The sequence below is a fragment of the Pelophylax lessonae genome (genome assembly GCF_965119305.1).
Source record: "Pelophylax lessonae genome assembly, chromosome: 2".
NCBI classification, from domain to species: Eukaryota; Metazoa; Chordata; class Amphibia; order Anura; family Ranidae; genus Pelophylax; species Pelophylax lessonae.
The window spans coordinates 540,686,549-540,701,068 of record NC_138769.1 but is presented as its reverse complement, the minus strand read 5'-3'; the positions used below and the strand labels follow the sequence as shown (position 1 = coordinate 540,701,068).

The following is a 14,520-nucleotide window of genomic DNA, read 5'->3' as shown; positions in this document are numbered from 1 at the left end:
CATACATATCTATGCCCACAAATCGACACACTTTATCTTCATTGCATGAACAAACTTTTAATAAATGTTAATGGTGTACTTTAAATATCTGGCAAAATTTACAGGACATGTCATGCTATTCCATAAAAGCACATATACTGTCAAAAATGTAAAAAAAAAAAAAAAAAAAGTGACAAAAGTACCAGAAGAATGGTGACCACACCATGTTAGTCAAAACAGTCAGCTAGCATTTAGGAATTATTCTGGCAACAGCACTTTTAATTATTTAGTAAGCTTAATCTTAATATTCATCACATTTACTTTCATTATTATTTTTTATATTATTTCATTTTTCAATGGGGTGATTTTATCCAGCAAAGTTTAGTCTATACTGAAGGAATGATGTTAGCTCTGCACATAGACTGACAACCAGGTCATCACATCACACAATGTGACAGGCGTGATCACATTTCATTGGTACAATACTGCACTATGACAAAGGCAACACAAGAAGAGTGCAGTGCTAAGATTATCCAAGGGAAAAGTAAGACACTGAAATCTTTAAATTTCTAAAAAAAAAAAAATCATATATATATATATATATATATATATATATATATATATATATATATATATATATATATATATATATATATATATTTCAGGGAATTAACTAAACTGTCTGGAGTGGTGTGTGCCACAAAATGGACAGAAGTGCTTCAGGTCTACCTTTGCCAGCTGTGCCAGTTTCTATTTTAGAGTAAAACAGAAACTACCTGAGATTGATTGAAGCAGTTTTCAATATATAGCAGTTCTTCTCATCCTCCCAGTTTGAGGGGGACGGGTTGGTTACAGTAATCCAGAGTATGCAGCTCCAGCTGTACTCTTAGTTGCTGTGTGTGTCACACACTGGATAGAACAGGGAGTAAATCAGTCCTAATGAATAAAGTTTAGGTAGTGTGGAAAATCAACCACCACCGTAATACAACTAATCATAAACCGCAAACAATACCAGCATCACAATGAGGGGCATTTATCAAAAGCGGAGCAAACAGAATCTGGAGCAGCTGTGCTTGGCAACCAATCAGCTTCCATCTTCAGTTTAGCTAAGATTTGGAAATAAAAGAAAAATGCCATGTACAACTACTCCAGATTCATGATGATAAACTTTGGAGAAATCCCCTTCACTAATTAATACCTATTTCAATGTATGTTAATTGTAACTAAGCCTTTATTATTACTATTATTATTATACTATTTGAACTGAAGGGATTATCCAACGAGAAATGTATTTGTTGCAGATGAGAAATGAGATAAAGTCCCTGTTCACATTGACTGCGGCTTTGAAATCGGCAAATTCATCTGAAGGCACATGATTTCAAAGCCCCATCTCAGTGCTGCTTCATGCACAGATGTATATTCAGGTCACACCTGAAATCGCCAAAAGTAGTGCATGTACTACTTTTTCAAATTGGTGGGGCACCGCAAAGTCGGCATCGCATCGATTTGAACAGTGCCATTGCCCGCAACAAGACGTGACTTGTCGTGCGATTTTACTTGTCAAATTGCATGAGATGTCGTTCCAATGTGAACGGGGGCTAAGAGCTGGTTAACACCACTAGAAGGCACTCCAGAACTTTTTTTTTTTCACTGTACAGGATTTCGCTGTTTTTTTGATGCTTTCCAGTGCATTCTGCTGTGTTTTTGATGCGTTTTTACCTCCTTCCCGTACAGTTCAGTGCAGGAAAAATGCATAATTTTCTACTTTTTTCCTGGAGCTGGAACGCCCTGGAACTGACCAAACTGGTGTGAACTATGCCATTGTAAACCATATAACCTACTTTCCATGCGTTTATGATGCAGACAAAAAAAAAAACACGCACAGGACTACATGTGGTGTGAGCTGGCCCTAAAGCCCAACTCCCGAAACTACAAAATAGAAACATAGAAGAGTATGTTGGTCCAAATCATGTTTGAACCCACTAAATGTCGACTGACTCACTGCAAAGGTTAAATGCTAATTAACTCTAGGGAAAGAGGAATCGGGTAGTATACTTGGTTTATTCCTTGCTGGCAGGCTTCCTCCATCTGTGCATTCTGTCCCCTGCAGCCTCATTTATAAAGCACTCCAGACTGTGGTCACATGACAATATAATAACGTACAATGCAGGACTACTACTGCAAGGGTAATTTTTTGTAATTCCTTGTAGTTGGGCTTTAAATTCTTACTATGCGTTGGAATAGTAAATGCATTCAGCAGTCATCTTAATTGCACTTACCCTGTCCCTGGTTAACATCTGAGCCCTATTTTTGTGTACAATTTTAATCACCCCAGGTGGCTGAATCCATGCTTCACCATCTACTTGTACAGGAACACCCTCCTCTCCGAGAATAGTGATTTTTACGGACCGGCACTAGAAAAAAAGCAACAGATGAATGAGATGTATTGCCTAGATCAGTGGTACCCAACTTGTGACCAAAATATAATGTGTGGCTCTCAAGGGACATTAGGAATATAACCAACATTTCTGAAAATGAAATAATGCGATTTTTCACTTACAGTAAAAAATGGATTTTTGTAAGAACTTACCGTAAAATCCTTTTCTCTTAAGCTCATTGACAGACGTAGTCTTCTTGATTCTCAAGAGCTGGTTATGTTGTCTCCGCAGGAGTAGGACTAGGCAGAATGACAAAACGTTCTGGCTCCACCCTAGGGGGCAGTCCCTGAGGGTATATCCTCCCTCTCTCTGCTACAGGGAATCAGTTCTGTTTAAAGCAGTACAGAGAATTTAACCCAACCCAACTCAATGATAGAGGGGCGGGTACTACGTCTGTCAATGAGCTTAAGAGAAAAGGATTTTACGGTAAGTTCTTACAAAAATCCATTTTTCTCTATCGCTCATTGACAGACATAGTCTTCTTGATTCTCAAGAGCTGGGACATCCAGAAGCAGTGCCACAAATGAGGGGTGGGATTGACAAAATCAAATCCAATCTAGTAGGCCCAACCGGTGCCAAACTAGAAGTTATAAAGGCTCATTATAAACAAAAAATGAGACTAAAGAAAAAAATTTTCCAACGGAAAAAAACCCTCGAGGTAGACCACTGGTCTCCTCAAATTGCGGCCTGCAAAACCTTGCGGCCAAACGAGGCATCAGACGATGCCATTACATCAACTTTATAATGTTTAGAAAAGGTATGCACCGACGACCAGGTAGCCGCCTTGCACACCTGGACCACTGACGCCTGATGGCGAAAGGCCCATGACGCACTAAGTGCCCGAGTGGAGTGCGCCTTAACAGGGAACGGGGGCTCCCGACCCTTAATAGAATAAGCCTGCACTACCGTCTGTCTGATCCATCTGGAAATGGTCGCGGCAGATGCAGGCAACCCCTTTTTGGGTCCATCTGGGATCACAAAAAGTGAATCCGTCTTGCGAAACGAGTCTGTCGTTTTCAAGTATACCCTGATCGCCCGGACCACATCCAAGGAGTGTAAAGCAAACTCCCGAGGATGACTGGGCTTAGGACACAGGGAAGGTAATACAATTTCTTCATTCAGATGAAATTCTGAAACCACTTTTGGTAGGAAGGATGGATTCGGACGAAGAACCACCTTATCTCTATGAACCACCAGATATGGTGAACGACAAGATAATGCGGCCAGTTCTGACACCCTGCGTGCAGAAGTAATAGCCACCAAGAAGGCCACCTTCTGGGACAACGTGGGTAGAGGAATCTCCCTAATATCTTCAAAGGGAGGTTTCTGAAGAACCGACAACACTAAATTAAGATCCCAGGGGGGTAACGGCGCGTGCACTGGCGGAGCCAGATGTCGCACCCCCTGGATGAAATTCCGCACCAAGGAATGAGTAGCCAAAGGCTTCTGAAAGAAGATGGCTAATGCTGAGACCTGACCCTTGATAGTACTCAAGGCCAGTTTTTGCTCAACCCCTTGTTGCAGAAAAGCCAATATTCGACTAATCGAATAAGACCGAGGACGGAACCCCAAAGGTTCACACCATGCAATGTAGGACTTCCATGTGCGATGATAAATCTTTCTGGAAGTCGCTTTCCTTGCTTCAACTAGAGTAGGAATAACTGAAGCTGACAAACCTTTGTCCTTCAGCACCTGGGTCTCAATAGCCAGGCCGTTAAAGCCAGCGATCGTAAAGCAGGATGGAAGATCGGTCCCTGAGACAGTAGATCCTCCCTGAGAGGAAGTCTCCATGGGACGTCCGCCACCAGTCTGACCATGTCGGCGTACCAAGCTCGACGAGGCCAGTCCGGAGCTACCAGGATTACTGGGATTCCTTCCTCCTCTACCCTGCGAAGAAGTCTTGGCAGTAACGCGAGAGGAGGGAAGGCATATATTAGCTGGTATTGCCCCCACGGGGCGATCAGTGCGTCTGCGGTTTCTGCTAGAGGATCGCGGGAGCGAGCCACGAATCTCTGAACTTTCCTGTTGAATCGTGATGCCAACAGATCCACATCCGGGGTGCCCCACCGTAGGCACAACTGGTGGAAAACGTCTGGATGGAGGGACCATTCCCCCTGATCCAGGGTCTGACGGCTGAGATAATCTGCCTGCCAATTCTCCACCCCCGGAATGAACACCGCAGAGATTGCTGGAACAAATCGTTCCGCCCAGCGAAGAATGCAAGCCACTTCTTTGGCCGCTCGGACACTCTTGGTGCCCCCCTGATGATTGACATAAGCCACGGCCGTGGCATTGTCCGACTGGATCCGAACCGGGCTGCCCTGGAGCTGCTCGGTCCAGTGAATCAGACAAAGTCTGATCGCTCTCAGTTCCAATACATTTATCGGTAATCTGGATTCTTCCGGGGACCAAAGTCCCTGGACAGATAACTGACCGAGAATTCCTCCCCATCCGGATAGACTGGCATCCGTGGTCACTATCGTCCAATATATTGGCAGAAATGACTTTCCCTGGCTGAGCATTGGAGACCGAAGCCACCAAACCAGAGACTCTCTGGTCTGTTTGCTCAATCGGATCTGATTGTCCAGGGATTCCGGATTCCGATTCCATCTGAGAAGAATCTCTTGCTGAAGAATTCGGGTATGGGACTGGGCAAATGGGACTGCTTCGAATGAAGCCACCATCAACCCCAGAACCCTCATGTAAGTCCGAAGGGAAGACCAGCTGTTGGACAGTAACAACTGGACTGCTGATTGAATCTTTCGGAGTTTCCCTACCGGAAGGAAAACTCTTGTCCTGACTGTGTCTAGAATTAGACCCAGATATTCGAGCCTCTGGGTGGGAACCAGAAATGACTTTTGCTGGTTCACCAGCCACCCGAATTCCTGTAAAGAAATCATAGTAATTTCTATGTTTTGTAGCAAGGTCTGAGGAGACTCTGCATGAAGCAGAAGATCGTCTAGGTAACCTAGAATCGATATACCTCTTTGGCGCAGAAGTGCCAACATTGGGGCCAACACCTTTGTGAAGACCCGCGGAGCCGTGGCGAGACCGAAAGGTAACGCCACAAACTGATAGTGGTTCTCCTCTACGGAAAAGCGTAGAAAACGCTGATGTCCTGCGAAAATGGGAATGTGAAGATAGGCGTCCTTGATGTCTATGGACGCTAGGACATCCCCTGGATGCAGGAAGGCTGCTACCGTGCGAATGGACTCCATTCTGAATCTTCTTATGTTGACGAAAGAATTGAGCGCTCTTAAGTCCAGAATTGGACGCACTTTGCCCTCTTTCCTGGGTATTGTAAACAGGTTTGAATAAAACCCTTGAAACCGTTCTGTCCAAGGAACGTGGACTACCACTCCTTGTTGTAGTAGATCTGTGACTGCTCTCCGCAGATCTTCTAGACGATCCGGAGATAGTCGGATATTGGAAGGGAAGAATCGCGCCGGTGGGAGAGATCGAAACTCGATCTTGTACCCTGACTTTATGACTTCGCAAACCCATTTGTCCGGGATTCTGGAAAGCCATGGATCCGGGAACCGGCGAAGACGTCCCCCCACCCCAGTTATGGGTGGGGGCGCACCTTCAGGCTTTGGATGGTTTATCTTCAGGTCTGGAGGGGGCGGGCTTTTGCTTGCCCGACCAACGACCCCTGACGCCTCCTGCAGGAGCTTTGGAGGACTTAGTTTTTTCACCCGCTGGACGAAAAAACCTCTTGTGAGCAGAAAAAGAAGGCCCTCGTCTTTGACGAGTTCCTTTACCTTTAAAATTTTGCGGTAAAAAGGTGCTTTTTCCACCGGTGAGATCCTTAATGATCTCATCTAAGTTGGCTCCAAATAGACGTTCTCCTGAAAAGGGGATATTAGCCAATGCTTTTTTGGAACCTTGGTCGGCTATCCAACCTTTTAGCCACAGTGTACGCCTGAGAACCACTGCTGAGACTGATGCTCGCGCCATTAATGGAGTGGCGTCTAACGCCGCATCACATACAAACTGTAACCCCTGTATCATTTGTTCCAACAAATCTGATACCGCCTGAGGGACTTCTTCTAAGTCCCGGCGTAACCACTTGGTCCATTCAGTTACAGCCTGCGAAACCAGACCAATAGCAATTATTGGCCTGAAAGCTGATCCAATCAAGGAAAACATGGTGCGAGACATAGCTTCTATCTTGCGATCCACTGGATCTTTAAAAGACGGAGCGTCTTCTAAAGGGATAACCGTGGCTTTATTCAATCTAGCAATTGGTGAATCCACCACAGGTGGTTCTGTCCATTTCTTAATAAGGGTTTCCTCAAACGGATAACGCCTGTCAATGCGTTTGGAAATATTAAAAGTGCGTTTTGGCAGACGCCATTCTTCATCGATTGGATTGCCAAAACATTTGGGCAATGGAAAAACCTTTGCCACTTTGATGCGCTTTTTAGTCCCAAAAGGGATCTCAGTTTCAGCTATTTCTGATGGAATACCCTGTAACCTTAAAGTCTCTTGAACAGATACAATGAGTGCGTTTACCAACGCTTCCTCTCGGGCTATGGCAGATGCCGAAACATCCTCCTCACTGTCTGAAGAGACAGGACCCGAGACACCAATACCAGATGAAGTACCTGCAACTGCAGAAATAGGCTCAGAGTCTGAATCCGAGGTTTCAGATAATAAGGGGTTAGGCGGGGGTCGCTTTCTTGCGCCCTGTCCCTGACAAGCCACTTCCACCCGGGACACAAAAGTTTCCATAATGGCTGACAAAGATTCAATTGTCAATGGGGTGCTGGAGGATCCCGCAGACCCCTCGAGGGGATCCGGAGGAGATACATGAGTGGCAGGGTCCATGTTAATACAGGACACTTTTTGCCAGCAATAAACAAAAAAACTTTTTTTTTTTTTGTGTGTCTCCCCCTAGCGCAATAGCGCCCCTCAGAGTACCTGCTTCTCGATCCCAGAGAGAGAGAGAGGGACCCCCAAGGCTCACCAACCGATGCAGTGCAGTTTCCAACAAACTGCAGCCAGCGTCTGTCTTACACAGACTGGAAGGAGCTGTTTGCTTTTTCCCGGGCAGAAGGCGTGGCTCCGCCCCGTGTACGCCTTCCGGCGTTCCCAGCCCTCCACGAGGAAGCTGGGCTCACAAAACATGGCCGCCCCCATAGAAGAGACATAAGACTCCAAAAACATGGCGGCCGGCGTGACCTGAGGACATATATGTATTCGGTCTACGGCAAAATGGCAGCGGACCGCCGATATCGTCTTCCCAGCACATCCACCTGCACTCTGCTGAGAGGTGACATATGGATCTACAGAGATACACTGCACATAAGGTAGGATTATACCTCCTATGTTTGCTGTAATGTTACAGTCTGCTGGGTAGAGTGTTAGCTCTTGAACCAAGTCCACTTCCCACAAACACCTGCTGTATTACAAGGGGGACTTGTAAGTGTCAGATATATACTGACTATATATGGAGGGGCCCATAATATATACTGCCTCATAAATGAGGAAAAAAGGGAACGTTTTACTCACCGTACCGACCGACAGGCACCCTCTCTTCATAATACCCTCTCCACCGAGGTGGGGGTTTGTGGACGCCTCGACTCTCTGGTCCTGGCGTCCAAGCGAGCTTTTAACTCGCAAAGTCAGTCCCTTTACTGGGACTCCGTCGCGGCCGACTCAGCGCACTGGTCTGCACGCGCTTTTAGGCAGAAACCGGGGTGACCACTGGATCTCACATCCAGCCCGTCGCCCGGCCCCGCATACTTACTTGAATATGTCGCGGCCGACCAAGCGCAATGCCTGGTCTGCACGCGCTCGTAGGCCGGCTGGGGTGACCACAAGTGTCGCCCAGTCCGGCATTTTTGCTTGAAGATCTCACAGGAAAAAAACACTGGAGAACACTACCTAAAAAATGTCTTTTTCTTAAAGAAAAAAAGTCTTGCCAGGACCAAAAGATCCCAGCAAGGAACTTAGGTCCTTACTCCTGACTAGACAGAAAAAAACTGATTCCCTGTAGCAGAGAGAGGGAGGATATACCCTCAGGGACTGCCCCCTAGGGTGGAGCCAGAACGTTTTGTCATTCTGCCTAGTCCTACTCCTGCGGAGACAACATAACCAGCTCTTGAGAATCAAGAAGACTACGTCTGTCAATGAGCGATAGAGAAATCCATGTTTCTGATGTTCATTGACAGACACAGCTCCTGATATTCTTAACCATTGGGTTATACTGCCCCTTACAGAAGTAGGACACTAGGCAGAAAAAAAGTCTGGATACGCCCATGGGCAGTCCCAGGGGGCATACTCCCTCTCTCTGCTATAGGCACTCAGTTTAGTTACAAGCAGTGTCAGGAGAATAACAACTCCACAGAGGGGTGGGTGCTGTGTCGGTCAATGAACCTCAGACAAAATACACCCTCAGAGAGGATCAGGTCCTCTTAAAAAGCAGCCTGCAAAACCTTGCGGCCAAAAGAAGCATCCGCAGATGCCAACACATCCATTTTATAGAACTTTGTGAAAGTGTACGCCGACGACCAGATGGCCACCTTGCACACCTGTGTCACTGACGCCTAATGACGGAAAGCCCAGGAAGCACAAAGCGCCCTAGTAGGGTGCGCCTTGACAGGGAAAGGAGGAACCTGACCCCTGATGGAATAGGCCTGAATCGTGATCTGTCTGATCCATCTGGAAATGGTCACAGAGGAAACGGACAACCCTTCACAAGGTCCATCCATGAGCACAAATAGTACGACTTCCTGAAAGACTCCGTAGCTGCCAGGTACACCCTAATTGCCCAGACCTTTGGATGTTTAGCCCTGGGACACAGGGAAGGCAACACAATGTCTACATTTAAATGAAAATCAAAGCCGACACCTGGTCCATGATGGTACTCAAGGCCAATTTCTGTTCAACCCCGCGTTGAAGGAAGGTCAAGATCCGAGCCCTAAGAGACTCACACCACGCAATGTACGTCTTCCACATACGATGGTAGTTCTACCTAGAAGTAGATTTTCCTAGCTTTCAACAGTGTTGGAATCACCGATTTAGATAAACCCCTATCCTTCAGCACCTGGCGTTCAACAGCCAAGCCGTCAAAGCCAGTGACTGTAAAACATGATTGAAGATCGGTCCTTGGGACAGCAGATCCTCCCTGAGAGGAAGCTTCCAAGGAATGTCAGCAACTACTAGCCGCACCAGATCGGCGTACCAAGCCTGGCTAGGCCAGTCCGGAGCCACTAAGATGACCGGAATCCTATCTGCCCCGATCCTGCAGAGAAGTCTTGGCAGAATTTTGAGAGAAGGGAAAGCGTAAATCAGATGATACTGACCCCCACGGGGCCACCAGCTCGTCTGTGGCATCCTACCAGTTGATCCCTTGACCGAGCCACAAACCTCTGCACCTTTCTGTTGAGCCGAGACGTCAACAGATCCACCTAGGGGGTGCCCCACCTGGGACACAGCTGATTTAACAGCGGATGAAGGGACCACTCCCCTTGGTCCAAAACCTGCCGACTGAGGTAATCCGCCTGCCAATCTTGAAATAGGATTGCTTTATATAAAAGAGCTGTACACTGTACTTTTCAGTACAAGAGATTATTGGTGCGTATTAATATCCGCATGAACGCTTTTCAGCACAGCGAAGTTTTTAGCGCACCAAGCAAATTTCAATGCTCCAAACCCCATTAATTTCCATACCAGGCGCTGTCGGCCAGGGGGGAACGCTGCAACTCGGGCTGAGACCCAGCCGTATGCGACCTCGCGAGGCTTTTAACTAAAACCAACTCAGCCTCCGTCCAGTGGGGCTATGTCGCAGCTGACCTAGCATGGAGCTGGGGCCTGTGCGCACTGGCTGGCCAGACTGGGGTGACCACTGGATCTAGATTATCCAGCCCCTCGCCCAGTCCGGCAATTGGATGTGGACCTCGCAGGAAAAATCCAGGAGAAAATTTTCTATCTAAAAGGAAAATAATTTGCTAGGACCAAAGATCCCAGCAGGGAATTAGGTCCTAAGCCTGACTAGGCAGAATAAAAACTGAGTTCCTATAGCAGAGAGAGGGAGTATACCCCCTGGGACTGCCCATGGGTATAGCCAGAATTCTTTTCTGCCTAGTGTCCTACTTCTGTAAGGGGCAGTATAATCCAATGGTTAAAAATATCAGGAGCTGTGTTTGTCAATGAACGAAAGAGAAATATCATTAATGTTATTTTTATGATTGTACATTGTTTATGCTACCTGTTAAATAACAACTTGTACAGTCCCTATTTACTATCTGTACAGACGTAATAAGAAACTCTAATACATCTCTTGTCAATATAGGTTGCAGTAGCAGAATCCCCTTGAAAAACAACCATGAAGCTTGCTTCTGCCTCTCTGCTCTTTGGGAACCTGGGATTGTTGCAGGCAAAATCAGGATGGAGAGCAGGAGGTAATTAATTGGTAAATCCAAAATCCCCCAATGCAACGTATACACACATATGTACACACACAATGCACCCCACAAGCATTTTGGACACATGTACAGTGCATTGCGAAAGTATTCGGCCCGCTTGAACTTTGACCTTTTGCCACATTTCAGGCTTAAAACAAAGATATAAAACAAATTTTTTGTGAAGAATCAACAACAAGTGGGACACCATCATGAAGTGGAACAAAATTTATTGGATATTTCAAACTTTTTTAACAAATTAAAAAAACTGAAAAATTGGGCGTGCAAAATTATTCAGCCCCCTTAAGTTAATACTTTGTAGCGCCACCTTTTGCTGCGATTACAGCTGTAAGTCGCTTGGGGTATGTCTCTATCAGTTTTGCACATCGAGAGACTGAAATTTTTGCCCATTCCTCCTTGCAAAATAGCTCGAGTTCAGTGAGGTTGGATGGAGAGCGTTTGTGAACAGCAGTTTTCAGTTCTTTCCACAGATTCTTGATTCAGGTCTGGACTTTGACTTGGCCATTCTAACACCTGGATATGTTTATTTGGGAACCATACCATTGTAGATTTTGCTTTATGTTTTGGATCATTGTCTTGTTAGAAGACAAATCTCCGTCCCAGTCTCAGGTCTTTTGCAGACTCCATCAGGTTTTCTTCCAGAATGGTCCTGTATTTGGCTCCATCCATCTTCCCACCAATTTTAACCATCTTCCCTGTCCGTGCTGAAGAAAAGCCGGCCCAAACCATGATGCTGCGACGACCATGTTTGACAGTGGGGATAGTCAGGGGAGGGCTGGCAGCCTTAGGCCTGGGGGGCAAGTCCAGTCAAGTGGCCCATTGAACCACCGAATCAGCTCACCATCCATCTGCACCACATTGCCCACACAGAGAGAGAGAGACCGCTCCACACTGCCTGCACAGAGAGAGACCGCTCCACACTGCCTGCACAGAGAGAGAAAGAGACCGCTCCACACTACCTGCACTGAAAGAGAGACTGCTTTACAGAGGGAGAGACCGGTTCACACTGTCTGCACAGACAGAGAGAGACCGCTCCACATTGCTCGCACAGAAAGAGAGGGAGACCGCTCCACATTACTTGCACAGAGAGAGAGAGAGACTGCTCCACAGTGTGAACCAGTCTCTCTCTACGCAGGCAATCTGGAGCAGTGTGAAGCGGTCTCACTCTGTGCGGGCAGTGTGAAGCGGTCACTCTCTGTGGGGCAGCTTCTCTCTGTTTGGGAAATTATGTGGAGCAGTCTCATCAGACTGATTGCCCCCAGAGAGATTGAGACAGAGAGCCTGCCCCTTCCCCACACTCAGTACACAGACCAAAGAGACTGCAGGAAGATGAACACTAAAGTCTTGGCTGTCACTGCTCCCACACTAAGCGCTACTTGTGGAGTCTGGACCTTCTCTGGTGAGTGAGCATCACACCACTGGGCAAGCCAAGCAAGCAGAGTAGCCGAGAGTCACAGTAAGTGCAGCAGGCTAAACAGGCAAGTCCTGCTGTCTCCCTGGGCACAACCACCAAATTTCCCAGGCTGCAGGCTCCTCCTGTGCCAATTGTGGGTAGTGAGAAAAGCACATGCAGGCACATGCAGGTGCACCGGCCCCCAGGGCCAGATTAAGGGCATTGTGGGCCTGGTGCTGCAGTGAAGCAGGTTTAGGAGTGGCAGGGATATGACGTACAGTAAGTAACATCATATCCCAGCTCTCCTCTTACTGGCCATCCTCCTGTGTTTCCAGGAGCCTGTGCTGACTTGTGTCCAGACTTGGTGGCAGCCACACAAGTGTAATGCTAGGGAAGCCTGGCATTCGATTTACCAAACTTCCATAAGAGTCGTGTGTTGGTGTGTGAAAGTTTCCCAGCCATCAGAATACAGTGAACACTGCCGGAAGCATTAACAGCCAGCAGTGATCGACAAATGAAAAATAGATGCTGGTTGTACTGAAATCATTTGATAAATTCTGTACAACCAGTCTGCACATAGATAGATCTAATCCTGCCGGTTCAGCAGACATTTCAATCTGTCTATGGTGGCTTAATTCCATTAGTCTCTGAGTATAACCGCTTGCCGACCGCCGCAAGTACATATACTGCGGCGGTCAGCCCCATGCAGGCAAAGTGACGTACCGGTACGTCACTCGCCTGTGAGCCAATAGGGGGCGAGTGCGCGCCGCCGGAGGCACGCTCCCGCCACTGCTCGCTCACTGGGATCCCTGCGCGTGTGACCGGCGGACCCGATGTCCGCTGGCCACTCGCTATCGTCAGTTACAGAGGGAGAAAGGCAGGCGGCTAATGTAAACAAAGCCGCCTGTCATTCTTCCCTGTGTAACAGCACAGATCATACCTCCTGCTATGTAGGACCGTAGATCTCTGCTGTTACCTGAAAAGCCACATCCCTGCACAGTAAGAAACACTCCACTAGGGACACACTTAACCCCTCCTTCTCCAATAAAGTTAACCCCTTCCCTGCCAGTGTCATTTTTACAGTAACAGTGCATATGTATAGCACTGATTACTGTAGTAATGTCACTGGTCCCCCCAAAAGTGTCAAAAATGTCAGTCAAGGGTCCGATCTGTCCGCCGCAATGTCGCAGTCCCGCAAAAAAAAAAAAAAATTTGCCGCCATTACTCATGAAAAAAAAAAAAAACAATAAAAATGACAAAAATGTTTCCCTTAGTTAGTAAATGCAATAACTTTTGCGAAAACCAATCAAAATACGCTTACTGGGATTTTTTTTACCAAACATATGTAGCAGAAAACAAATTGGCCTAAAATGTAAAAAACATTTTGATTTTTACATTTTTTTTTTGGGGAATTTCATATAAAAAAATGTGAAAAATATTGTTATTTATGCAAAATTGTCGCTCTTTTTTTGTTTATAGCGCATGATCAAAAAAATCGCACAGGTGATCAAATACCACCAAAAGAAACTCTGTTTGTGGGAAAAAAGGACATCAATTTCATTTGGGTATAGCGTCACACGACCGCGCAATTGTCCGTTAAAATCACGGAGTGCCGAATTGCAAAATACCCCCTGGTCAGGAAGGGGGTAAAATCTTCCGGGGCTTAAGTGGTTAATAACATCCTCAAATCTTCTAAAAGGGGGGGGGGGGCTCCATTAGATGAAGAAATTCACTTTGAACTTCACCTTATTTACATAACTCTCTTCAGGTAATAGATGTGCAAACAATAAGGTGAATGGAATAGAAATAAGGTGGAGTTCAAAGTGAATTTCTACACCTAAGTGGACCCCCCCCCCCTTTTAGAAGTGCCATTAACCTGGAGGGACTGGCATTTAGGAAGTTAATACAGGCAGGGAGGAAATGTGATATCACCTCCTCACTGCCTGTCAAATGCCTCTGAAAAGTGACCTGAGCATGGATCACTTTTCAGTGAAGTGGCAGTGCCTACTGTAAGTGCATACAAGCCTTTGGGGTCACACGGTGTGCTGTGGTTTGGCTGATGTGCCGATTTACTCACAGTTTTCCTTAGCCGCAGTCCCTTAGACTTCTTTTAGGTTGTGTGTTTTTGCTGCATTTTCAGAAAGTGCACCAAAGATGCAACATGCAGGATTTTTTGTGCACTTTCAGAACATGCAGTAAAAATGTGCAGTCTAATAGGAGGTCTATGGGACTGGGGGTGACATGCAGGAAGGCTGCCAGGACACCAGCATTGCAGCCAAAC

At 46.5% G+C, this 14,520-nt stretch overlaps 1 protein-coding gene across 5 annotated transcripts in view; it reads right to left on the bottom strand.

Moving 5' to 3' along the window:
• The window catches only part of DGKH (diacylglycerol kinase eta), a 588,450-nt gene that overhangs the window by 124,411 nt on the left and 449,519 nt on the right, over positions 1-14,520 (bottom strand). For all 5 annotated transcript variants that reach the window (XM_082244880.1, XM_082244879.1, XM_082244881.1 and 2 more), the window contains one exon: positions 2,259-2,393. In XM_082244880.1, coding sequence (XP_082101006.1) covers positions 2,259-2,393 — 135 coding nt within the window. The remainder of the gene's footprint in view (positions 1-2,258; positions 2,394-14,520) is intronic.